The 27,127-nt window shown below is 48.5% G+C and overlaps 1 protein-coding gene across 2 annotated transcripts in view; it reads left to right on the forward strand.

Moving 5' to 3' along the window:
• XYLT1 (xylosyltransferase 1) overlaps nucleotides 1-27,127 on the forward strand; it is a 343,638-nt gene that overhangs the window by 96,311 nt on the left and 220,200 nt on the right. For both annotated transcript variants that reach the window (XM_043914408.1, XM_043914409.1), the window contains exon 2: nucleotides 1,052-1,090. In XM_043914408.1, coding sequence (XP_043770343.1) covers nucleotides 1,052-1,090 — 39 coding nt within the window. The remainder of the gene's footprint in view (nucleotides 1-1,051; nucleotides 1,091-27,127) is intronic.

Genomic DNA, 27,127 nt, shown 5'->3' on the forward strand with positions numbered 1-27,127 from the left:
AGCCTTCAAACAAGAAGGAAATCCTGCCATTTGTAACAACACGGGTGAACCTTGAAGGCATTGTGCTAAGTAAAATAAGCCCATCACAGAAAGACACATAAGGCATGATTTCTACATTTCCTCCTTGTTCACAGCAGAGGCCAGGGGGCTGGGGCGAATTTGCATGCTTTCTGGAAGCCTGTGATGGAAAATCTGCTTGGATAAAGCAAAGCTTCCAATTGAGTTTGCCCTTCGGGGCTCTAAGATCATGCCCATTCTCAGTCAGAGGCAGCTTGAGGTTACTTTCCCAGAATCATGAATCCAAGATGATTAAGTGCAGGGCCAACACAGTCCAGACAAAAATAGCCTTTATGTGCTGAGCTTCCTGTTTTCTTTGGAATCCACTTGCTGAAAACCACTACCTCCTCTCCAGGCGTCCCTTCCTCCTCTGTACCCACCCTGCCCCCACCCCAGAGTTCACGTTTAATGACCCGAGCATTTCCAGTCAATTGGCTTTTGTCGCAAGTGAATGAATGGGACTTTCTCTGGCCTTCTCTCTCCTGAAAGGAATCTTCCCCAGCCCGGTTGGAATGTGCCACACAGACTGGGAATTAAGCTCGTTCTTTTCCCTCTGTCTCATTCCTTCCCTCATTCTTTCCCAGATCAGACACAGTGGTGGCCTTGCCCCTCATGGGGACTTTATATCCTTTCAGGTCTATTTCTAACCCTCTTGTGGACCCATCTTCCCCTTCCCATCGATGATTTGAACACACTTTGAGATGCTCTGCAAGGGGGCTTTGTTTGTTTTTTCTTTACACTTGCACTTCATCTTCTTGCGTGATCTCCTGCGGGTGTCCCTGCAACCTCCTAGTGAAAGATTTTAACCTCCTTCCTCATGTGGGTGTGGGAGGAGGTGGAGAATGTCGCATGGAATGGGGGCGACAGAATGGGGCCACCCTCCCTGTGTGGTTGCTTGTGCACTGCAGAGGTACAGCTTTATTTTAAAGTGGTGCTGGGGTAGAAGTTGCATTTCCCCACCACTCACACGCATTTTCTCCTTTTTTCCCCACAGGACCCACAACCAAGCCCAGTGATCATCCTGGAGACCCAGGTGAGTACCTCCCCATGGTCTCTGTCCCCTTCTCTGCCCTGATGCTCCAGAACCACCTCTCCAGGGAGCGTTTATCAACATCCTCTTGGCTCCAGGACTCAGAGAAATGGGACAGACACATAACAGTGGTCTCTCTGCCCTGTTGAGACATTGTGTGTGCACCCAGGTTCTGAAAGCACCATGGGAAGAATCAAACTTGTTTTTCTGAATTTTCCTCCACCCAGTGGTCACAAGGAGGTGAACGCAGAGAGCAGAGGCAGGGAGGAGCCATGCGGTGGAAGGTGGCTGCTCGTTCTTGCCTTGGGTTTGGAGAACTCTCTCCCTTGGGCAGTTAGTTGCATCCTTGTGCCTGCTTGTGCATCGGGCCATTCTGGGACATCTGAATCACAGTGGCGCTCCTGGATGGGGCGGGTGACCAGTGGGTCTTGTTAGGAGGGCCCTTATTGTATGCTTCTGCTTTCCTAGGCAGCTGTGAGTCCAGCGGACTCAGGTGGAGCCCTGGAGCTGTGTCTTCTGGCCCTGAGGGGCCCTGAGCCGCTCAGCCTCCGTCTCCCCATCTGGAACGTTGTTACCACAGGAATAGTGCCCGCCCTGCAGGGCTGTGATGAGGATGGCAGGGTAGAGTGTCTGTAAAGTCATCAATACATGCTAAGTGCGTGTGAGTGTTAGCTTTTTAAACCAGGGGAATGCTTCCCTTTCTCATGGGGCTTGCAGGAGGTGTATCTTTGTTTTTGTTTTTCTTCTAAACTTCTTATCTTGTACTGGGGTATAGCTGATTATCAAAAACTGTGATAGTTCCAGGTGAACACTGAAGGGACTCAGCCATACTGATCCATGTATCCATTCTCCCCGAAACTGCCGCCCATCCAGGCTGCCACATAACATTGAGCAGAGATCTGTGTGGTCTACAGTAGGTCCCTGTTGGCTATCCATTGTAAATACAGCAGTGTGATATGTCCATCCCAAACTCCCTAATTATCCCTTCCCACTGGCAACCACAAGTTCATTTTCTAAGTCTGTGAATCTAAGGAGGTGTATCTTTGGATTGATCATTTCCTTAGCTCTGTGGGTTGGTCAGATACTAAAAAGAGAAGACAGGGTGCACCCCAGCCAGCACCCCACGGCTAACAGAGTGTGAGACAGGAAGACGAGCGTAGCTGAACTTCTCAAGGTTCTTCAGTGACTTTTGCAGCTCCAGGGACCACCTGCCTCCCACTCGTTACCCTCATCACAAGCATCTCTGCCCTGTCTTCCCCAGGGGAGTGAGAGGCAAGCCCACCCTACTCCTCCTTCCTTCATGGAAGGCCAGGAGCTGTGAGGAAAGTGGATTCTCAGGGTTCCTTTGGGCTCTTTTGTCCTCTCCCCACCTCCATTTACTTAGTTGGCTTCAGAAGTATTAGTCACTCAGTCATGTCCGACTCTTTATGGCCCCATGGACTGCAGCCCACCAGGCTCCTCGGTCCGTGGAATTCCCCAGGCAAGACTACTGGAGTGGGCAGCCATTCCTTTCTCCAGGGGATCTTCCCAACTCAGGGATCAAACCTGAGTCTCCCTCATTACAGGCAGATTCTTCACCATCTGAGCTGCCAGGGAAGCCCAGTGGACTTCAGGGATGGCCAGAATACAGAGCCAGCATGAAGGAGCAGTGGTGGGATTTTAAGGGGATAAACACCCAATTTTAGCTCCTGTTTGGCCATCCTCTCATCTGCTTTTCCCCAAACTCCTGCAGGTCAGGAGGTGATGTGGCTGTCACCTCAGCCACGTTTGCCATATGTGAGTTGTATATTTTGTTTATCCTAAGTCACCTACAATACATTTTCCCTGACATTAACTTGTTTTATTTTCGGAAGTAGACTTACCCTAAACTGCTGATTCCCCATCAGGAGTGTCTTTGACCTTCAGAGGATGTTTGGCAATGTCTGAAGACATTTTTGGTTATTTCACCTTGGAGGGGATTCATTACTTGCATCTAGTAGGTAGCGACCAGAGAGGCTGCTAAATGTCCTACAAGGCGCAGGACACCCCCACAGGAAAAATTATCTTGCCTGAAAAATGTCAGTAGGGCTGAGGTTGAGAAATGCTATCTCAGGGAATAATATTGGTGAAATTACAAGTTTGATGAGCCAGTTATGTTTTTTATTTTTTTGCAAAACTTTTAATGTTGAATTAATAAAATTAAAAAGCTCCTTTGGGTGCCCTTTAAACTCAATCACAGCATCCTCTCAGATTTATGTGCGTTGTACTTTGGGAAATGTGTCTCTCCCTGGTCTACCCCATGGATTATGAGATGCTGGCCCTTCTCTATCAGTCTTTCCCCAGAGAGAAAATTTATGACTCAGAAAAGCCCTGGGCGCACAGTCGGCACCCAGAATTCTGAAAGTCAATCTGGGATGGAGTGGCTGCAGCCTAGATGGTTCTAGATGGTTCTGGATGGTTCTGTCCTTGCCCCAGCTGCATCTTTCACAATATGGAAATTGCCCCACCGTTCCTGCAAAACCTCCATGGGAAGGAACAGTCTGTGTGCCCTGGCTCTGCGTGACTGTTGCCACGCACAATTCTCCACCTACACGGTGAGCTCTTCCACAGTTACGTCCATGGGCCCTGTACCTGAGCCCTGGTTTGCATACAGCCGGCTGTGGCACGCGGCTGGCTTTCTGCCCTGGTGCCATGTCACTGGGGAAATGACTCAATTTGTCTCCGGACAATAGTCCATCAGTCTCATCTGGCGCTCGGTCTTTAGGGAGCCATAGGATACTGTTGTCTTTCCCTGAGTTCTGATTTCTGATGTTAAAGAGACGTTGGAACCTAACCAAAGTGCAAATGTGTTCTTTGTAACTGTTGGCACAAGCCCGTGGCCAGCTTTGACTCTGTGCTGGGCCTCAGCCCATCGTGGGACTCACGAGGGGATCTTCTTCAGCTGCCTGCAGGCAGGGCAGACGAGAGGGGCAGAGGAGAGGTTTTTCTGGCAGAACGTGGTGCCCCAAATATCACCCATATGGCCTGAGCAAGATGGCAGATGTGTCCGAGCATGGAAGAGCCAGCCAGGCAGAGGTGAGTGGAGGATATGCCCTGAGCCCTGGGTCAGCGCCCCCTGCTCGCCCCGACTCCTTCCTGCCCCAGTGCCCTTTGCTCCCAAGAAAGGCATCACCTGCTCCGTCCTGGAAAACAGGTGCCGCAGGTGGGCCTGACTTCGCGATTTCATTGTGAGCTGTGTCCGTACGTTAGGCTGCAGTGGCGTGGCTTGCCCAGGGCTCAGCCTGCATCGGGACGTTGGGCCAGCTGGGGCCCCGTCCCTCCACGCATCCTCTGTCTCCCTAGTACTCACTGCCTCGGCCCCCACCCAGTGTTCCCAGGCAGCTGTGCCCAGTTGGGGCAGAGGCTTCGATTGGCTGCCGAGGCCTCTTCTGCTCTCTGCAGTCAGCACAGCCAAACTTCGCATCTGTTGGCATCAGCAGGACTTTCTCTGCTTAACAGTCAGATTAATGAATGAGGAAGTTGAATAATCCCTGGGGTCAGTTTTCTCTTGGCAGGCTGTCCCGGGGGGTACGGAGGACTCCCTGACTTGCAGTGGTGAATGCCTTTCTGGTCTCCAGATGGTGGTTACCCGGGAACCAAGTGCTCTAGAGATGCACAAAGAATGTCTGAAAGGAGTTTGAATTTGGTTAGCAGTGCTGGTGTGTCCCCCACTCTTACTGACCTTTACCATTTGCCAAGAACTGATTTCCCCCACTGAATCCTCAAATGCCATTATTCCATGGGTCTTTTCATGATATCCAACTTCCCGATGAGGACCCTAAGGGTCAGAGAGGTTAAGTAACTTGTCCAAAGACACGCAAGACCTAGCACTGGTGAGTGTCAGACTTGGGGCCATATGACATTGGAATCTATCTTCTCAACCTCTCTCCTATTTTTCCACAAAAAGTAAAAAAAAAAAATTGCTTTGGCATCGACAGAGGATGAGATGGTTGGATGTCATCACCGACCCAATGGACATGAGTTTGAGCAAGCTCCAGGAGTTGGTGATGGACAGGGAAGCCTGGCGTGCTGCAGTCCATGGGGTCGCAAAGAGTTGGGCACGACTGAGCGACTGAACTGAACTGAACCAGTAGAAAGACTTGCCAATGCTCAGAGAAGCTGGAGGGATGAACTTGATGTATGTGCCCCAAGGTTGGTATAGATAGATAGTGCTTTGTACAATTTTATGCAGATGTACTTAGGTAAGTAGGTAAAGGAATGATGGATAGATGGTAGGTGGGTAGATGTATAAGTAAGTAGAGAGAATGCTTCCTGTGATGCCTAATTCTTTGACAGGTTGCCACTAGGCTTGTGAGTAAAAGGGTTTAAGCAATGGACCCAACAGAAAATTTATTTTAAAAAACAACAAAAATGAAACATCTTCCTGTGCAGCAGTAGTGTTTTGGTGAATTTAAATGCTCATTATTAACTTTTCCCAGGTGGCGCAGTGGTAAAGAATCTGCCTGCCAATGCAGGAGCCATGGGTTCAATCCCTGGGTTGGGAAGATCCCATGGAGTCGGAAATGAATGTTCGTTATTTGATTCTCTCTTTCTCATTGATCCCCAAGATAGTTCATCGTTTCTGAACCCACTCCTGTTGGCAAGGTCTCTCATCATTTAATTTTAGCTTCTCTGCTGCCCTTCCTGTCACCCCCCTCCCCAGCATCATCACTGTCAATTAGTTCATGGCCTCAGCTCCAACACTGAGATCCCCTGGGAGTGGTAATAAAGGAACTCTTCAGTAGAGTGAAGATATATTAGTCTGCATCTAATATATCTGTGAGGTTGGCTCTTCTTAGAGGGGAGCAAGCCTTCATTTACTCTGAGATTTCTCTCTGGGCCTGAAGATCAAAGGCATCAGGAGGAAATCTCCTGATTGCTCAGCCTTCAACAACCTACCCAGTCCTTGAATTTCTTTGGTCAGCCAACAGAAGGTATAAGGGCAGGGAGTTACATTCACATTATTTAAAGATAGTGCTGGGGTCACTGAGGGTGTGAACAAAACTCCCGAAGAAAACAAGCAGTGGGTGGAAGGAAATCAGTCCAGGAGAAATTCATCCATTCATCCAGGTGGTTACCCAGCAAATAGTTCGGTGCCCAAGAGGAGGCCAGGCCTTGATGCTAAAGATACAGCAGTGAATAGGACAGAAGGAGTCTTGCTCATGGAGCCCCCATTCTGCCTGAGGGTGTCAGTGAATTTAGGAACAAGTAAATATGTCCATACTTTCAAGGAGTATTGAGTAAACAAAAACAACACCAGCGTGTCTGTAAGCGGGAGTGACGGGATACCACAAGGGGGAGGGTGCTCAGGGAAGTCACTTTCTGGAGCTGTTTCAAGCTCAGGAGGTGACATTTGAGCTGAGAGCTTACGGTGGGAAGAGTTAACCAGGCAAAGAGGCGGCCCTAATCCTGTTTGGGGAGTTTTTCATATTACATCTGAAGTGAAGTGAAAGTCGCTCAGTCATGTCTAACTCTTTATGACCCCATGGACTATACAGTCCATGGAATTCTCCAGGCCAGAATACTGGAGTGGGTAGCATTTCCCTTCTCCAGGGGATCTTCCCAACCCAGGGATCGAACCCAGGTCTCCCGCATTGCAGGTGGATTCTTCCCCGTTACATCTGGGTTCCTGTAAAATGGTGCCAGTTTTCCTTAGAATCAGTTCAAGTGTGAGCTCCTTGGAGCTCCTTCGATGCCTTTGTTGGCATTAGAACATCAGGATGAATAAGGAATTACCTTTCTCAGGCAAGGGTGAGGGGCAAGGACTGAGCTGGAACCCAGGGAGGGTGGCTTAAATCTGGGACTGTCCAGTTAGCCTATTGCCTGGAGCAAGCATTTTGACAGGGAATTCCTGATCCGAGCATCGCTGGGCTGTAATCATGGGACTTCCATGAAAAATCAGCTAATCGTCATCATCAGCTAATTAGCTGGCTTGAGTTCAGCTGAACTGAAGTCTGAGTCTAAACTAGTGGTTCACGACTTGGGGACAGTTTCACTACCTTCACGCCTGGGGACATTTGTTGATGTCTGGAGACATGTTTGATTGTTACAACTTGGGGACTGGGGAGAGTTACTGTGGGTAGAGGGCAGGGATGGTGGTAAACACCCCACCATGCATGCAGTCACCAATGTCAGTGGTGCCAAGCGTGAGAAGGGCTGGTTTAACCTCAGTTGCCATGTGGACAGTTTAGTTTACAAAGACAGCCCCGGCCACGTAATTGTGACCGTGTAGAAGGGCATAATTTGTTCCTTCCTTGGTGTTCTCTTTGTTTATGTTCAAACATCACCCTCTCTGGTTAATACCAGACCTCCGCCTCCAGGCTCTTGGCCGTGACACACCCACACCGCAAAGCCTCTAGGTCTGAGTTGCCAGAGAGTGACTGCACGCAGGGTAATGACTCACAGCGCTTATGAGCATGTGCCCCACGTGTGGAAAAGGGAAAACACCTCTCAGAGATGGTTTCCTGAGAGATGCGAGGGCCCAGCAGTGCAGAGAATATACACTTTTTTTTTTTGAGTTAAAATGCCTAGCTATTTGGCTGGATTTGGAGACGGTTGGGCCAAGGCTTTTGGACCAATGGAGCAAGACGTGAAAAACTCAGCTTTAAGGCCCAGTTCCTCTTTCAGAGGCAGACCACAGCCTCCTCTGTGCAAACTTCTTTCTCTTGAAGCTGTTCCCCGACTCCCAGGATTAAAGCAATTGCTGTCTCCTCGCCTGGCTTCCAGCTCTGGGCTTCGATTAACCTTTTCCTCCGTGGAGAGCGGTTTGGGGAATAATCAGGAGTTTCTGAATGGCTCTTACCTGAATCTCCAGACCATTAATTCTTATGGTGCCCGGCATCTGTTGAGAAGACAGTGAGAGCAAATTGCTTCGCAGCCCATCTGCTTTCCTCCTGCCAGCCTCCTTGGGGGAGCAGTACCTCTCTGGAGCAGACAGGGCTGGTTTTGGGACCAGCCAAATCCCTCCACCACAGTCTTTTCCTCTGGTTCTGATTTGCCGGGTCTTTAATTAGCCTTGGTGGGAGGGGTGGGACAGGGAGGTGACCAGTTGGGCCCCTGCCTGGGTCGGGCCTTGGCTCGCCAGGCAGGGAGGCTGGGCCAGGCAGGAGAAACATTCTCAGAGAGGGTTTGCAGTCCTATGGCCATGGTGCTGCCCCAGTCTGCCTGATTCAGGGCGCGTGAATTGATACAACCTTCCACAAATAGCCAGCAAGTTCCCCGAAGTGTAGCCACATGCACGATTTTGAAAAACAGATCGTGTTGAGGTCATTATTCCTCTATTCTTGGTGGGAGACGACTTCTTCCAAGATGTTGAGAGTTTGAATTTTAGCCCTTGACTGAGAACACTTCAAACTGTAGATCTTGTCAATAATGACCAGTGTTTTGACACAGCAACTATATGTTCACTCTGAGCTGCGAACTACCCATATAATTGTGCATTTAGTACTTTTAGCCATGGTTCTCTAAGCACTGAGAATATAGGCTGCGCAGTTTTCTAAGTAAGCTCTTTACATGGATTCACTCACCAGATTTCACACCTGTCTCCTGTGGGAGATGTTACTGTCATCCCCATTTTACAGACGAGAAATAGAGGCATAACCAGTCAAGCTGCTTGTCCAATAGCTAACATGTGGAGCAGCCAGGATTTGGACCTGGCAGTCTGACTTTCATTTATCAGGAAATAGGTGGCGCTTGCCGGTGCAGGAGACATAAGAGATGAGGGTTCAATCCCTGGATCGGGAAGATCCCCTGGAGGAGGGCATGGCAACCCTCTCCAGTATTTTTTGCCTGGAGAATCCCATGGACAGAGGAGCCTGGCAAGCTATAGTCCGTGGCGTTGCACAGAGTCAGGCGCGACGGAAGCGACTCAGTGCATAACACGCATATGTGATGTATGTACATCAGTGCATACAGTCAGCTCTCTGAATTCTCCATCTTCAGATTCAGCCAACCGTGGATCAAAACGATCTGGAAAAAAACTCCAGAAAGTTCTAAAAAGCAAAACTTGAATTTGCCACATGCTGACAGCTGTTTGTATATCATTTACATTGTATTAGGTATTGTAAGTAATCTAAAGGTGATTTAAGGTATATGGGAGGGAGGATGTGTGTAAGTTATATGCAAATACTATGCCATTTTATATAAATGACTTGAGACGCTATGGATTTTGGTCTCTGTGGGGAGGCCTGGAACCAGTTCCCCCAGAGATACTGAGGGAAGATTGTATACACATAATACATATATGCATGCGTGCAAGCTAAGCCAGTTCAGTCATGTCTGACTCTTGTGACCATAGCCCGCCAGGCTCCTCTGTCTATGGGTTACATTATAGTAATAATATGTTATACATTAGATGTCATATGTTATGTATTAACAAATATGATTCTGTTTCTATATCTAATTTATATCTAATTCGTGTATCTATCTAATCATTATCTCACATGTATCTATATCTGATGTATATGTGCATTATATTGCATACATTATAATGTGCATATGTGTAATGTATACACTATAACATGCATATGCTCCATGTAGATTAGATAGCTATAGAGATCAGGCAGGGAGATACAGATTAGACATAGAATACATGTATTAACAAATATGGTATAGGTTTGGGCTTCCTTTGGTAGCTCAGCTGGTAAAGAATCTACCTGCAATGCAGAAGACCCCAGTTCGATTCCTGGGTCGGGAAGATCCCCTGGAGAAGGGATAGGCTACCCACTGCAGTATTCTTGGACTTCCCTAGTGGCTCAGGGGGTAAAGAATCTGCCTGCAATGCAGGAGATCTGAGTTCAGTCTCTGGGTTGGGAAGATCCCCTGGAGGAGGGCATGGTAACCTACTCCACTATTCTTGCCTTGAGAATCCCCATGGACAGAGGAGCCTGGTGGGCTACAGTCGATGGGGTAGCAAAGAGTCGGATATGACTGAGAACACAGTACATTCTGTAAGTAAACAGGCCTCATTAATTCCACAACTTTATGGACAGTATAGGGTAAGGTTGACACTAAGTAAAAAGTAAAAGTAAAAGACACGACTGAGTGACTAAGCATAGCACAGCATGGAATAGCTATGAATGTAGATATAGACCTACAGTAGGCATGGATTTAACTACAGATAGAGTCATAGGTGGGGCTTCCCTGGCGACTCAGATGGTAACGAATCTGTCTGCAATGCAGGAGACCTAGGTTATATGTATAGTTACAGATACAGTTGTAAGTAGAGATGGAGAAAGAGGCAGTGATCTCTCCCTTGGCAGTCTCCAGCAGTCAGGTGTGGAAATACCTGTCTGTACAGAGTGAATTATTCAGAGCTGAGGCTCTGTGCAGTGGGAGTGAGTGCAGAGAGTGAGCAGAGTGGATGCACCGTGAGAAGGAGACACATTTCCCGTCCAGCAGATACATCTTCTTAAAGTGCCCCCAGCTCCCAGCTCAGAGGGGAAGCCCACGGTGCCCTCAGCTGAGCAGCAAGGAGTGTCCCCAGATTTGCATTGAATGACACGCTGGAGGCTCAATGAGGTGGGGCTGCCGCCGCTTGGCACACACACCACATGTGTGTGCACTCAGTCACTTCAGTTGTGTCCGACTCTGTGCGACCCTATGGACTGGAGCCCACCAGGATCCTCTGTCCATGAGATTTCCCAGGCAAGAATACTGGAGTGGATTGCCATGCCCTCCTCCAGGGGATCTTCCAGACCCAAGGGTCAAACCCATGTCTCCTGTGGCTCCTGAACTGGCAGGCGGGTTCTTTACCACCAGCTTCACCTGGGAAGCCCGTACCACGAGTTTTGAGGCTTAATCTCTCTTCTCCATGGGGTCTTCGGGTTGACCTGGGTCCTGGTGGAGGAGGGACAATCGACTCCCAGGGCCCAGACTTGGAGGATTTAGGAACTCAGAGCATCCGAATGCTGTTTCTGCAACGTTGCTCGCATGTTTTCTCTGCACTAGGACTTTGCTAAGTGCGGTTTACGGGTCATCTTATGTAATCATGACCTGGGGAAGGGACGCGTGTTCCCCTCCTTTGCAAGTGAAGAGGCTGAGACACTGACAGGTTGAGTCCCTGGTCCAAGGCCACAGCCTCCTAAGTGGCAGAGGAAGGACCAGGGCCAGGCCTCCGTCTCCTGCAGCATTGGCTGTGCCCTCTGCCCCTCGGGGCTCACCGGGGTCCATCTTCGTGCGTGTTACACGTGGGAAAACCTGGAGTGGCCTCCCAGCTTTTGCAGTCATCCAGCCTGTTAGTGGTAGACTTGCATTCAGGTGACCCTTCGCCATTGCCAGTCAGGTAAGCCACGCATGGCTCCTGGCCACGGAGAGTTCACACTCACCCTGGACAGTCAACAGCCCCATGCCTCGCTCATGCACCCTTCTGCTGACCCCACCACGGGCGCTAGGTCTCAGCACCGTGCAGTGTGTTGGGCGTCTCCCATCCCCAGCCCCATCAGGTCCATTCCCCATCCATCCATGCTTTTCTGGGTCCCAGAGGTTGACCTTGATGGGTTTCATCAGTGTGGACTTCTTGCTGCTTTGGCCAAGGGGAGGCGCTGGCAGGAGAGGCGGGGAGAGGGGGTCCAGGGATGGGGTCATTTCCTATAGGTTGGCTGAGTCGCCTGAGCGGGGCTCAGCTCCCGTAGGGCTGACCTGTCCTGTAGCTACAGCGACTCGCCCCAGAACCTGATCGCACGGATTCCCAGAAGTGACAGCTGCCCGCTGTGGCCAGCACCGCTCTGTCGATTTCCCTTATAGAAAATGTCCCTTTGTAGAGTGTCCTCAGCTGTCCCGCAGGAGAGTGGCATCTGTTTCCTCGGGGCCTGGACATTGAGCTGGCCTCTCGCCCCTTCCAAACATAGCACTCCCAGCGGGGCTCCCCGGGGTGAATCACTGTCCTTTTCGGTCCTGCTTCGTGGTAGAGTAGGGGGGGTCCTCAACCCAGAGGAAAGCCCCAGGATGGATGGGAGGGAACAGTGACTCTCTTGTGGGTGTCTGAGCATTTTTCTGGGCGGAAGATCAGAGCTGTTAATTCTATTTGTGACAGCCTCCACCCCCTCCCCACACCCCCAACCCAACCGAGGAGCAAACAGTCTCAGCATCACTGTGCTAAATAAAGCGTGAGAGGAACCCACGTGTGTGGGAAAGATGCCCCAGGCAGGGACCAGGCTGCTCTGAGTCTTGTCACTCAGGGTGTGTCTTGTCAGTTACACCCTTGTGCCCGTCTTGGCTCCAAGGCAGTGAAGGGCCCCTTCACCTGGAAGGGACCAAGATCTAGGCTGGCGAGGTGGGAAAGGCAGGGCTTCGGCTCCTCCCTGTTCACCCAGAGCAGACAGACAGACAGACAGAGATGTCAGGGTCTTTCTGCCAGCAAGCAAGGCCTTTGCCAACTCTCCTTTTCTCATTCGCTATCACACCTCCAGGAAATATGACCGTCTTAGTGTCTGAATCTGATTTCTCAGAAGTGCCACCACGTCTCCCTTGGGAGGGCCAGCACGTGGCCATTACTCCCGCCCCAGTGGTCCTGGCTGGGGTGCTGGGAGGCCTTCTCCCAGCAGAATGGAGCGGTGGGGCCCTGGCTCCAACGTCAGTGCTGCCCTCCCTGCTGGGTTCCAGTGCCTTTCTGAAAAGGAACATCTTGTTAATAACCCCTTCTGATTTTCTTCTGGGAACTGCAGCTCTTACTTTTCCACGGAAAGGAAGGGGACTGAATGGAAAAACTCAAGTTAGCCGTGGTGCAGCCGCCAAATGGGTGGGGCTGAGGACAGTGGGGCAGCTTTATTGTCCTGAGAAGGAAAAGCCCAGCCAGCTCAATGCTTAGAAGAAAGAAAGTCCAGCTACACAAGGGGCTAAAGCAACTTCTTTGCCAGTGGCTCGCCTGCCCTAGTTATAGCTGGTATAGTTGTAAGGGGGCAGGAGCTAACTTTCTCAAGACATCCTAGACCCAGAGTCATACACAGGCTTCCTGGTGGCATCTCCAACTGACCCACAGGGTTTTTATTTGTTTGTTTGGGGGTTGAGAGGGGGTTTGGAGGATTTGTGGTAAATTGGAAGGTAAAACCACATTGAGCCTCTAGACATCAGCTAGTGGCAAGGACCAGCTGCCCCCTTTGGAAGGGGCCCGGGGTCACCCTCGTGGTCTTCTCCACTCACTCTCCTCGCTGGCAGGCCCCTGGAGCACTGTGTGTGTGGTACCCCTGGGGCAGACAGGATTCTGCATCCCGCTGGGGTTCACGTGCAGAGTAGTTAAGGGCAGCCTGGCCACTCCACACAGCCCCTTGGTGGGGCAGGAAAGAGCCTTGTAGACTTTGCAGCAGACCTCCTGGCTTACTGCTGACCTGCCATGAGACCTTCCCTATGCTAGCTGATATTGTACCTCAATTTCTTTAAAAAATATGAAGGTACCAGCAGTAGCTGCATCTCCGGCAGCTGGGATGGTCAAATGGGCTAATAGGCATGAAGCAGAAGGTGAAAGAGGAGAATGAAAAAGCTGGCTTAAAATTCAACATTCAAAAAAGTGAAGATCATGGTATCCGGTCCCATCACTTCATGGCAAATAGAGGGGGAAAAAGTGGAACCAGTGTCAGATTTTATTTTCTCAGGCTTCAAATGCAGACAGCGACTGCAGCTATGAAATTAAAAGACACTTGCTCCTTGGAAGAAAAGCTGTGACAAACCTAGACAGTGTATTAAAAGGCAGAGACATCACTTTGCCAACAAAAGTCCATGTAATCAAAGCTATGGTTTTTCCAGTAGTCACGTATGGATGTGAGAGTTGGACCATACAGAAAGCTGAGTGCCAAAGAACTGATGCTTTCAAACTGTGGTGAAGAAGAAGACTCTTAAGAGTCCCTTGAACAGCAGCAAGGAAATCAACCCAGTCAATCCTAAAGGAAATCCATGCTGAATATTCATTGGAAGGACTGATGTTGAAGCTGAAGCTCCAATACTTTGACCACCTGATGCAAAGAGCTGATTGACTGGAAAGGAAACCCCAATTCTGGGAAGAATTGAAGGCAAGAGGAGAAGGGGTTGACAGAGGGTGACGTGGTTGGATGGCATCACTGACTCAATGGACATGAGTTTGAGCAAGCTCAGGGAGAGAGTGAAGGACAGGGAAGCCTGGGGTGCTGAAGTTCATAGGGTCTCGAAGAGTTGGACTTGACTTAGCAACTAATCAAGTACAATGAGAACCATGCTGGCAGGGAGTATGCATTTAGGATCCCTCTTACAGCCCTGGCTTCAAATCCTGGCCTCTTCCCTTACTGAATGCATCACCTTCGAGAAGGTTTTCAACTTCCTGAGTCTCAGTTTCCCTACTGGTTCAAGCAGCCATGACACCCGCCTCCCTGGGCTCTTTAGAGGATGGGCCCCGTTATCACTTACAAACACTGACCCCACCCCGCTTTCTCTCCTGTGTGAGGAGCAGGCCCCCAGAGTGAAGGCTCTTCAGCCTCCTTACATTGTCTCCCCAGCCTGCGTCCTGGCCAGGAGGAGGACGCTGGTACTCTTTCCTTGCCGGGATTTTTTTTTTCTTCTTCCTTCTTTATTTGGATGGCTGGTCCCCTCTTTGCAGAGAGGGGAGTAGCATTCGTTAAAATACCAGGATGTTTCTGATCGCTGAGCCAGATACTTGTGTCCTATGAATGGGATGGGACGTTTGCCTTCGCACAGGGCAAGGGCAGGCTGTGTTGTCACCGTGTAAGGAAAGCCCGGGTCTGCCTGGACGCCGAGCGGTCCACCGAACAACACAGGCAGGCGCAGTTCTTCTAATGAAAGAGCATCTTCTTGAGGTGAGGTGAGGTGAGGTGAGAGGTTCCCCCTAGCCCGGGCAGTAAAGCCGCCCCTGCTCAAGAGCCCCACAGCTTCCTCAGCCAGCCGGCTGCCGACCATCTCAGTAACCCCCAGGCAGACGATGGGCCGAGGCTGATCAACTCTTTTGCCTCTGACCTGCGCATCACTTAAGGGTCCCCCTTCCCAAGGGCTGCCTCACTCTTCCCCCTGCTCATGCACCACGCTTGCTCAGCCGAGGCACTCCTGGCCTTTTGGACGGGATGGCTCTTCATCGTTGGTGCTATCCTGGGCAGCAGAGCTGGGACCTACCCACTGGAGGCCAGTGGCCCCCCCCTCAGTTGCTGCAACCCACAATATATCCGGATACGGCCAAATGTCCCCTAGGGGCCAAGTTGACCCCAGCTGAGAACCACTGGCCTGAGTATGGTTTTTGGAGTGACTGTGTCATAAAACAGTGCTGGGAAGGGTTAGGTGAAGTCCACGGGGTTGGACACCCCTGTATAAATGTCACTGGATTTTAAGTCTTTGCTCTAAAGTGACTTTCTAGGGGTGGAGCGAGGGGGTAGAGTTTAAACAAATCCGCACATGCCTAGCCTTTCGGCGCTGGTGAGATGAGATACAAAGGAAAATGCCAATGTTCCAGCAAACGCTGGGGCGCAGAAAGGTCAAAGGGCCCCGGTGCGCTCCTGGGGTCTGGAGACCCTCACCCCAGCTCCGAACCCCAGTCTCGTCACTTTTAGGCCGAGGGCCGGGTGAGGTGAGGGCTGAATTCCAGGCGGGGCTCCTGAAACTTGCAGGCGTCAGGGTTGGCAGATTTGCTGTGGTTTGGTTCTCGCAGGAGGGTATGGGCTTGCCTGACACCCGGAAATAGTCTGTGGCTTTGGGACTGACTCTGTAACGTGTTCAAACCGGTCGGGTTTACTCCCTGGTTACGAGGCTCCCGCTGTACTGCATTCACACAAGCAGGTCTTTACACCCTGGACTCTGTGAAAGGGTCCTATGTGCGGAGCATCGACTCAGAACAACTGGACCACTGTGTGCCGTGCCAGAGGTTACTTGTTTACGTGTAGTTTGTCCTTGAGCGTTTCTCCACCCTGTTCTCTGTGGCTAGAAACGTGTTTGCTTTTCATCTTTATTCATTCATTTATTTTTAAATTTTCCTTTTGGGACTTGCCATCTTTTTCTGGTTTTGTTTTTCATTGTCGCTATGCTCAATGACGGACGTCCCAGATGGTGCAAGTGGTAAAGAAGCCGCCTACCAATGCAGGAGACACGAGATGTGGGTTCAGTCCCTGGGTTGGGAAGATCCCCGGAGGAGCGCATGGCAACCCACTCCAGTATTCTTGCCTGGAGAATCCCATGGACAGAGGAGCCTGGTGGGTTACAGTCCATAGGGTCGCAAGGAGTCAGACATGACTGAAGTGACTTAGCACGCACGCACACATGATCAATAATGTATTATATTCTCCTTTCTTATTATATTATTAATTAGGCCATTCATAGACTATCTATTAAGTGCCTACTTTGTGCCAGACACTGCTTTAGGGGCCGGAGGTACAACAGAAGTCTGTGCTCTCACATGCCCTCATTCTAGATGGATGGTGTGTGTTTTGATGTTATGTCAGATGGTTATAGTTGCTAAGGAGGAAACAGGTAGAGGAGGGATGGGCCAGGCCAAATCAGTTGAGGACTTTGACTTTCGTGGAACTGGGATGGGCCTCATGGAAATGAGGCAGTGTTTGGACAGAGACCTGAAGAGTATAGCAGGTGAGGAACAGAGAGCGGCCAGTGCAAAGGCCCTGAGGTAGGCTATGCTTGGCATTGTTGTTGCACCATACAAACCAGTGTGGCTAAAGCAAGAATGAGCAAGGGAAAGAGGGGAGGAGGTGGGGCCAGGTCTTTAAAATCTTGTTGAACTTAGGACTTTGCTTATGCTCTACCCTGAGAAGCCCCAGGAGGAATTTGAGCAGAGGAGTGACATGACCTGACTTTTAAAGATGGGACTGGTTAGGCCCTGCTGAAAATGCGTGGTCATCAGTCAAGAGCAGGCCCAGGGAGACTGGCAAGGGAGGAGGCTGTTAAATATCCAGAGCCATGCAGTGGTCGTGTGGACCAGCTCACAGCGGAGGCCGTGAGAAGTGGTTTGATTCTGGACACTGGACCTACTATGGATTGAACGCATATAAAGAAATACAAGCACACAATAATAAATAAATACAATTAAATAATACAAAAGAGTGTGAAGTGAAAAGTGAATCTTTATACTCCCTTTTTTCTGGTCTTCAGAGGTAAATGCTATTATTTTCTTATTTCTCCTTCCAAGTATTTCCTTTGCATATTAATGTGGGTGTGGTGAGGGGGTTGCATAGGCAGGAATTTTTGTTTCCTTGAAACAGAATCTATTAAAGAAAGGTATTTTATAGTAACTCGCTGTTTTTCTCACTATATCTTAGATGTCAGTTTATGACAGCATCCATCACTCTTCTTCATTGTTTTTAGCTGCCTTCTATTTTCTCCAATTATCCCCAGCACCCAGCATGGTGTCTGGTATGTAGAAACTGTTCAATAAATATTAATTGAATGAATTAAATATCCCATCACCTATTTAACTGATTTCTTGTTGCTGGACACTTAGATTGTTTCTCTCTCTCTTTTTTTCCTGTCTTCCAGTTGACGTTCTTATACACATACCTCTCCACAATTGAGTGTGTACATCTGTAGGGTAAATGCCTATATCTGGGGTGGCTGGTTCAAAGGGAATGTACCTTTTAGGTTTTGGCAGGCCTAGTGGAACTGTCTTATGCAGCGGTTCCTTCAAAACACCTATCAAAGCCATTTCCTGTTTCTTCTCTCAAAAGCACTGGTGATTATCAATCTGTATAATCTGTGTCAAAACAAAGAGTAAAAACAGTACTTACTGTTTTGATTTGCATTTTAGATATGAGTGGGTTGGCGCATTTTTTAAAAGTCGTGTCTGTTGGTGAATCTGTTAGCTCCATTTTCCTGGGTGCCGGATGGCAGAGCTCTCATCCTTGGCCTCCTTGAGATGCGCTGGGTGATACCCGAGACTTGCCAGGCACTTTTGTGCCAGTCCGGTGCTCAGCGCTACGTGTGTGCTCACTCACGTGCTAATGCGCCATCCAAGAACTCTGTGAAGGTGTGGTCGGTGTCCTCACTTTTAGATAATGAAGCTGAGGCTCAGAGAGGAGTTAAATGTCTTCAGAGGTCACCTGTCATGTGAAGTGTATGTGGGGAGCTTGCGGACCTTGTTTTATTGCACTTTGCAGATATAGTTAAGTCCTCCACATACGAGCAAGTTCTATTCTGAGAGCGCGTTCCTAAGTCCAATTTGTTTGTAAGTCCAACAAAGTTACCCTACGTACCCAGTTAACACAACTGGCTATGTAATACTGTACTGTAATAGGTTTATAATACTTTTCATACAAATAATATATGAAAAACAAACACAAAAAAATGAAGAAAACATTTTTAATCTTAAACTAGTGTCTTGAAAATTACAGTAATACAGTACAACACTTGGCCTACAGGGGCTGGCACACACATTCGTATTTGAAAGCTCACAACTGAAAAGTTTATATGTGGGGACTTACTGTACTTTTTTTTTTTTCTTTGCAAGTTGAAGTCTTGGGGCAACCATGCCTTGAGCAAATCTGTTGGCATCATTTTCCCAACAACATTGGCTCACTTTTTGTCTGTGTCATATTTTGGTAATTCTTCACCACATTTCAAAATTTTCGATTGTTATGGTAATCTTCAATCTGTGATCTTTGATGTTACTATTGTAATTGTTTGGGTATATTTTAGCAATAAAACTTTAAAATTAAGATATGTACCTTGTTTTCTTAGACATGTTATTGCACACTTAACAGGCAGCAGGATGGTGCAAACAACTTTTATATGCTCTGGGAAAACAGAAAAGTCATGTGACATATTTTATTGTAACAGTTGCTTTACTGTGTGGTCTAGAATCAAGCCCACAACATCTCCAAGGTGTGCCTGCATTGGAACGGGGCAGAATTCTTACCCACTGTGCCAGACAGGTTGTTGGATTTGGTAATGGCCCTGATCCCCCCAACTCCCACCTCCTTTAAAACTTGACCTGTTATTTGGAAAACAAGCCAGAGCATGTCCTGGCTTTAGGGAGTAAATGGACCAGACCTGGCATGTGGCCGCATGTAGACCTGGGGCCCGGCCTGTGGTGTGAGTGCTGGAGACACAGCTCTGAGCCAGGCGCACTTTGCCCAAGGCCACTCCAGAGTCCGGCTCACCTTTCCCCACTCAACACATCTCCTGGAACTGGATCTGGGGGCTGACTGCAGAAGTGTCTGTGGTTAGAACCATGGCTCAGATCAGACAGATGGAAAGATGGAGAGAAGAAGACAGAGGGACTGATGGAAAGAAGGAGGGAGGGAAGGAAGAGAGGGGAAAGAGGGAAGGATAGATTAATAGATAGAAATAAAATCTCGGTTCATATTAAAAAAATTCCTTCTGTACCCTGGGGGTTCCCTAGTGGTTCAGAGACTTCCCTGGTGGTTCATTGAATCTCCAATGTAGGAGACACAAGTTCAATCCCTGGGTTGGTAAGAGCCCCTGGAGAAGGAAATGGCACCCCACTCCAGTATTCTTGCCTAGGAAATCCCATGGACAGAGGAACCTGGTGGACTACAGTCCATGGGGTCGCAAAAGAGTCAGACACGGCTTAGCCCCTAGACAGCAACAACTACAACTGTACACTGACCACTGCTTCATGTCCCAGGAATTGGAAGATTACAGACCCAGTGCCCTGCACCCAGGGAGCTCACATCCAGAGCAGGGCATTTAAACCTTTTGTGTCATGGACTCCTTTAGCATCTGCCAAACTTATGTCCTCCTTCTCTGAATATTCTTCTTAAAAGGAAAAAAAGAGAATGCATAGGATTACAAAGGAAAGCAGTTATATTGAAATACAGCTATCAAAATATATATAAAAATAACAAATACATGGAGTTATAATGCATTTGCATCTTTATTAACACATTAAGTAACTAGATTTGGCAGCAGGTCTAATAACTACCGTAATTATGAAGTAGTGACAAGTGTGAATAATATTTTGAGACATCTGCTACTAAAGCAGTGTGATGTGAAAAACTCTGTAATTTCTATTGGAGTCAGTCTCAGGTTTTGCTAATACCTCAGCTGTCTGGTGCCTACATTCATAACTGAAGGGCATGCTAAATTTCAGTTAGAGTTAGTGAAAGTAATGATGAAAATAAATATGTATACAATCAAGACCCCCAGAATTCTCTCCACAGAACCCCATGTCCATGGACAAGGACCCCTGGGCTAGATGGAGAGATGAGTCATCGGGAGATGGTGTATACTCATTTCACAAGTGCAGTGGTGGTCAGGGTCACGTGTATTATTTAAATAAGTTGTCTTGCTGTCTCTTTCTCTCTGTCCTTTTGCATTTTTCCCAACCATTTATAATTGAAATTATTATAGGATAAATGAACTTCTGATATTTCTCCCTCTTGGAGTGCTGTCCGTTCAGTTCAGTCAGTCATGTCTGACTCTTTGCAACCCGATGGACTGCAGCATGCCAGGCTTCCCCGTCCATCACCAACTCCCAGAGCTTGCTCAAATTCATGTCCACAGAATCAGTGATGCCATCCAACCATCTCATCGTCTATCATCCCCTTCTCCCCCTGCCTTCAACCTTTCCCAGCATCAGGATCTTTTCCAATGAGTCAGTTCTTCGCATCAGGTGGCCAAAGTATTGGAGTGCCGTCAGGTCTGTGATAATCTGGGAGCACCCAGAACAACCCACAGCACTCCTGGAAGGCTCCCGGGAGGAGCTGTTGCCCATCTGTTGTCCTAGAGGGTAAGTGAGGGTAGCCAGGAGAGTCGGGGATCAGGGGCGCACAGGCCATTCCCAACAGAGAGGACAGAGACGAAATGATGGCTTCTATCAGGAAATCACAAGGCATGTGATATTAATGGTGATCAGGGCGAGAAGCAGAGAATGGCAAGAGATGGGCCTGATGAGGTGGGCAATGGGGAGCTATCAAAAGCGTTTGAGCAGGAGAGTAACATGGTCTAAGGCCAGTGTGAGAAGATCATTCTGGCTGCCGTTTGGGGAACAGATTGGAAAGGGGAGCCTGGAGGCAGGGGGGCCAGAAGAGGGGCATTCAGTCCAGAAGAGCTATATGAGGAATGCATGAAACGGGCAGGGAAAGAGTGGAGGGGTCAGATTTCAGGGTCATTAATATGTAGACTAGACGGGGCAGGATTTTGGCAAGTAGAGGGGGTGTCGGGAAGGGCACAGAAAAGAATTCAGGTAAGAATGTGTGTCAAGGAGCAAAATTGCACACATACACACATACAGAATTGAAGCTCCTCCTACATTTGTGCAATGTGACAAATTATTTTCACAGGTGCTATCATAACTCATCCTCACACAATAGTAGCAGTGATAGGCAGCTTTTACAGAGCCTGACTTTGTGCAGAGCCTCTGACCTAGCTCCTTACATCTATTTATTCACTGACTTCATAACACAACTCTATGAGATACATATTATTATTCACTGCATCTCACATATGAGGAAACCAAGGCACAGAGACACTTAGCTTCTCATCCAAGGTCACATAGCTAGAAAGCAGTAGAGCCAGAATTGAACCCATGAAGTTGTACTAACTTGAAGTTGGCATTATTATGCCTATTTTACAGTTGAGGAAACAAATTCAGTAAAATTGGATGTGATTTGTTTCAAAAAGGTGGTGCTAATCTGTTGTTAGCTATTAAAAGTTATAAAACATGGAATAAACTTGTATGTTATTTTGTTAAAAAAAAAAAAAAAGAATGTGTGAATAAAGGACCGATTTGGAGGGGAGAAGAAACCTTTGGACACAGGAGTTTGTGCAAAATCTTGTGAGATAGTCAAGGAGTGAGTGGAATGGAAAAGGTCTTAAGGAGCCTTCTATCCCTGTTTGTCCAGAAGGCCAACCCTTGGGAGGGGGCCTTCCCAGGACTTAGAAATATGGAAACTTGCACCCAGGACCTATTTTGGGTGGAATTGCAGTGTTGCAGGTTTAACGCAGGCCACTATCTCCCAGGAATGAAGCGAGGCAAAGGTTAGCAAGAACTAAACCACTTTTTAAAAGAAAAACCTGCACTTTGCAGGGATTTATATGCCTTTCTGGGCCTGAATAATAATTTTTTTTACAGCTACAGCTGGCGTTATATATGACCTTGTAAAATGCCATGATAGCGTCTAACGAATATTGTATTGCAGAAGATACGACTTTCTTTTCCAAGGGCTTTTTAAAGCACCATCTCTGGCTTGGGCAGGCACTTCATCTGAAAGGGCAGTGAGCATCTGCCCTGGCACTGCTGTTACTGTCAAGGTTTCCAGGCCCCGAGGAGACAGCCACTGGCAGGCTGATCTGATGCACGTGCAGGAGCCCCATGTTTGGGGGATGTCAGTTCAGCTGGATCAAAGGTCAGACTGGCTCTTCCCCAGGGCAGTCAGTCTGGCTAGACTTGCTCTGACCAATTTAGAAGTTGACCTTTCGCGAGGTATGAGTGTCTTTTGATGGTCTAGAATGGCCCTGGGAGAATTCACATACATACACACACACACACACACACACACACACACAGACATACACAGACACACACACAGACATACACAGACACACACACACACAGACATACACACAGACGTACACACGCACAGACAGACACACACACACAGACACATACCAACACACACACACATACATAAACATACACACACAGATATACACACAGACATACATAGACACACACAGACAGACATACACACAGATAGACATACACACAGAAGCACACAGAGAGACACAGACACACACACACACAGACACACACAGACATAAACAGACACACACACACACACACGGACATACACACACATGCACGCACACTGGTGGGAAATGGGGTTCCAGTGTCAGCATCATCTCATTGACCTTTGACCACCCTCCTCTTTTTCTCTGTTCCCATCCCCCTCACCCTGACCTTGGACATCTGCGTTCAGAAATCACCATCCTCCAGAAAGCAGGATTTTTCCCTGCCAGAGAAGTGCAATCAAACGATAGTTTCTAGAAACCCAGAGGAGCAGTGAGGGCTGGAGTTAGTGGTTTTCTGTTTAACCGGGAGTTATAAGAACACTTGTTTCAACCCTTCCTTTTGAAGTATTTCCAGAGTGTCAGCTGGTATTCCCCGTGCGATAAGTCCATTACAGGTAACGGAACGTGTCTGTAGTGATTTAATTACGCAGGTGTCAGTTTCCTCTCTGCGTTACATGCCCCATGCTCCCTGTGTCCGCCTCTGCACCTTTCTCTAGGCTGTGTGGGTGGCTGGGGTGGCCTTCCTCGCCCTCCACCTACACAAAGCCTTCCCAGCCAGCCAGGCAAAGCCAGGTTTCAGCCTCTGATAGCAGCCTTTTCCAAAGTGTCGTGTAAACTGGCGGAGCACAAGATCATTCCCAGCAGTTCATGAGCAAACTTTAAAGAAATTAATTGCTGTCTGTTGATATTTCTAGTTACATTCTATTTATGGCAAAAATTGTAGTGTTTTTCCTTTGGTTCGTGGGTAACATCTCCTTTTTAAATTAGGTCAATAAAGAAAAAGATAGATGAGCTGATTTAAAGAGCACTGGTAAATACAGAAAACAAAAGACACTACATGAATTAGAAAAAAAAAAAGACACTACATGGATCAGTCAAAATCCAAAATGTTAGCAGATGAATGAGTAAAATTTGGGAGGGGGTGACTGTTTCTTGCTGTCCTCTTCCTCCTGGGATTCCCAGTGGAGACAGTGGGAATTCTTTCATTTTTCTGATCTCGGTTTTGTCATCATGGTACCTGTTTTATATGTTGGCCAGCCCTCATTTCAGGCAGCCAGCAGCCAGTTTTTACTGGACTCATGATTAAGTGATTTTTTTCTCATGTGTGATTTGCCACTGCCCTGCTAGACTGCAGACTCCTTTGGGGAAAGTTTTGTAAGCACCATCAAACTCTGTTACACATTCCTGGGTGGTCAGTAGGAAAAAAGGCCTTTTTAGAGAAGCCCTTACTTTTTTTTGGCTCTGAAGTGTGAGTTCATTTAGAGTGAAAGATGGGGCAAATGCTTTCATAGTCCAAGTCTGAGAAAGAGGCAGATGGTTCAGTGGAGGCGATCATCAGCAGCGCCTACCGAAGCCACCATTCTGCTGGGAAGGGCCCTGACTGTAGAGAAAGTCCTTAGCAGCCCCTCCTACAGGTCCTAGGAGACCCGTGTGTGCATGCTCAGTCACTTCTCGTGTCCAGCTCTTTGCGACCCTGTGGACTGTAGCCCACCAGGCTCCTCAGTCCATGGGATTCTCCAGGCAAGAATACTGGAGTGGGTTGCCATGCCCTCCTCCAGGGGATCTTCCCAACCCAGGGATTGAACATGCGTCTCTTAGGTCTCCTGCGTTGACAGGCAGGTTCTTTACCACTAGCGCTATCTGGGAAGCCCCCTAGGAGACCCACTTGAGTTCAAATACAACTTGTCTATTATGACACACCATTGGGAGGAGATACTTAGAAGCGATTGTTGACTGATGCTCAATTAGTTGTAAACACCCAGTACCAGCATTCTCACTTCAGACGTCAACTCCAGAGCTGCCCTGTCCAGGATGGTGGCCACCGGTGTGGGGTCTGCCAAGCACTTGCCATAAGCCTGGTTCAAGGTGAGCTCTGCTCCAGCTGAACCAGTATCAGAGTATCCCATCAATACTTTTTCATCTTGATTACACAGTGAAATGATAATATTTTGGATATATTAGATTAAGTAAAATAGATGGTTCAAATCAATCTCACCCATTTCTTTTTCTTTTTAAAGCCTGTAGACAATTTCAAGTTACATTTGTAGTTCACACAATGAAGAAGGGAATTGGGCTGGATCAGAGCCAAACCTTAGAAAACAATCTTTATTTTTCTAAATTAAAAAAGAATTTTTTTTGACCACACAGCCTGTGGGATCTTACTTCCCTGACCAGGGATCAAACCCAGAGCCCCAGAAGTGAAAGTGCCAAGTCCTAAACACGGGACTCAGGGAATTCCCCACTGTTTAAATTGTGATGTTCCTAAGCTCGGGGTCTCCTGAGAGGAAGCAAAAAGATTTCAGCTAATTGATAGTTCTGGTTAGTTGAGTTCACTTAATCAGGGCTTTGCCTCTAATTGCTTTTACTGTCGTGTCTCCCCGGGTATGGGGCACACCACTCATCATCAATTGCTCCTGAGTTCTCCTGGCTCCTGCCTGGGCTCCATATGGAAAGGTGCGGGTTGCAGAAGTCAGGGTTCTGCCCACAGACACGTGGTAGGATGGCAGTGGAATGTTGAAAGAAGAAGGACTTCTGGGCTCTGTCGCTGCTCAGTCTGAGGATGAATCAGGCCCCAGTTATCTGCGTGCCAGAGCCCTCAGCCCGCTCTCTGCTGGCATCTGCCAGGAGGCACTTGGCAAGGTGACCTCTTGAGGGGGCTGAGCAACAATATATTTAATCAGTGTCTTAACAGGCCTCCCTTTTCAGGAAGCTTTTTGGTGTGTGCAGCAGAGATTCCTTCCCAGGGTCCTGGGGATGGCTGAACACACGACCCCCAGTGCCGACAGGTGAGATGGGCAGCAGTTTATTAATCCCAGATACTCACAGCCCCAGAGAGGAGGATGCCACATGCCGCGAAGGGCCACACTGGAACTTGTTCTCAAGGACAGAGTGACCATCCAGGGCCCGTGGGAAGCAGACTTTGTACTTGGTGCTTTGTAGTACCAAGAGGGTGAGGTGACCTCTGGTTCCCACCCGAGGATGTGATTGTCTTGTTTTGAGTAATTGTGAGAGCTGACAGGGAACTGAAGCAAAGGTGAGCAGGAACTACGCCCGGTTCCTGTAATAAGGAGGGTTGTTTGGCTCAGGGCCCTCATCCTGGGGAACAGAGAGGGCAGGGGAATTACAGTCAGGCCATCTGAGGCCCTCCTGGTTTTCCCCAGGTGTCATGGCAACACATAATATTAATTGCCACAATGTGGTGGTCGGGGGGAACCTGGATGGTGGGATCATCATATCTGGGTGTGAATCTTGGCAGTGTTACTTGTTAGCATTTCAGCTCATGGGTCCTCAGTGTGCCCATCAGTAGGATGGGGATGTTAGCATCTCCCATGGGTGTGCATCTGCTCATCTAGACACTTAGCTATTCATCTATCAGTACGTATATACACGCACACACACACTTCTACTTAACAGAAGGATGGTTTTCTCTCCACCACCACCTTTAAACACCAACAGCATAACCATAGCCAAATCAAAAACATCGTTTAATGAAAAGCAGATGCGTCAGTTGAGCAAACCGAGTTCTTCCATCCAAAGGCTACATCTGGCCCTCCATGCACTGTTTCCACTGACTTACTGAGGATTTGGTTTTGTCATGGCCAGAGGCAGACATTGGGTCATTCTGATCCCCGGCCAAGGAGCCAAGCTGTTCGTTTATGTAATGCTAAGAGGACAGAGCCTCCACCCTAGTGGAGACAAGGAAGTCCAAGTTCCATGGGCTTTCCTTGGCGTAGTGAAGGCAGCTGCCTGGGAGCCAGGCGCCCCGCCGCACGACCGCCCTGTGCGATGCAGCCCCCCCAGAGGGGAGCCGTCGTCTTCTTGGTTTAGAGGCAGCCTCGCCTCCATGGGCACCCAGGGGACTGGTTGGGACCTGGTTGAGCAGAAACACTCCTGCATGCAGAACAGTGGGCTGTCTGTTGGCTTCTTCCCTCCCGATACATACACTGTCTTTTTTCAAAGACAGAACCTCATCCCAGAAGTTCAACGGACCGCCCTCGAGCCTTCTTAGCTGTTCCTGCTCCAGCTGACGTGTGTAGGGGATTTTACTGCTCCTTGTTCATCCCTTACCTTCTCCTCGGTCGCCTCCTGGGATCCCAGAGTCACAGCTGGGCTGAGCAGCTCAGAGGGCTGAGCTAGTCTGGTTCTTTCAGCAGGGTGGGTGGTGGTATTTTGGGGACCTGCACATGGCCAGCAAAATTTCATAATCACATGCCTGGGCCAGCCTATTCCTCAGCTCCTTCCAGGGGATAAATGGATATGGATGGACCTTGGGTAGCTTAACCCAGCTATCAGCTGTTTACAATTATCTGTTTACATTCATGAGTGTTTGTTCATAAGCGAGCAAACAGTTCTTCAATG

This window comes from Cervus elaphus, chromosome 10 (genome assembly GCF_910594005.1).
Source record: "Cervus elaphus chromosome 10, mCerEla1.1, whole genome shotgun sequence".
NCBI classification, from domain to species: domain Eukaryota; kingdom Metazoa; phylum Chordata; class Mammalia; order Artiodactyla; family Cervidae; genus Cervus; species Cervus elaphus.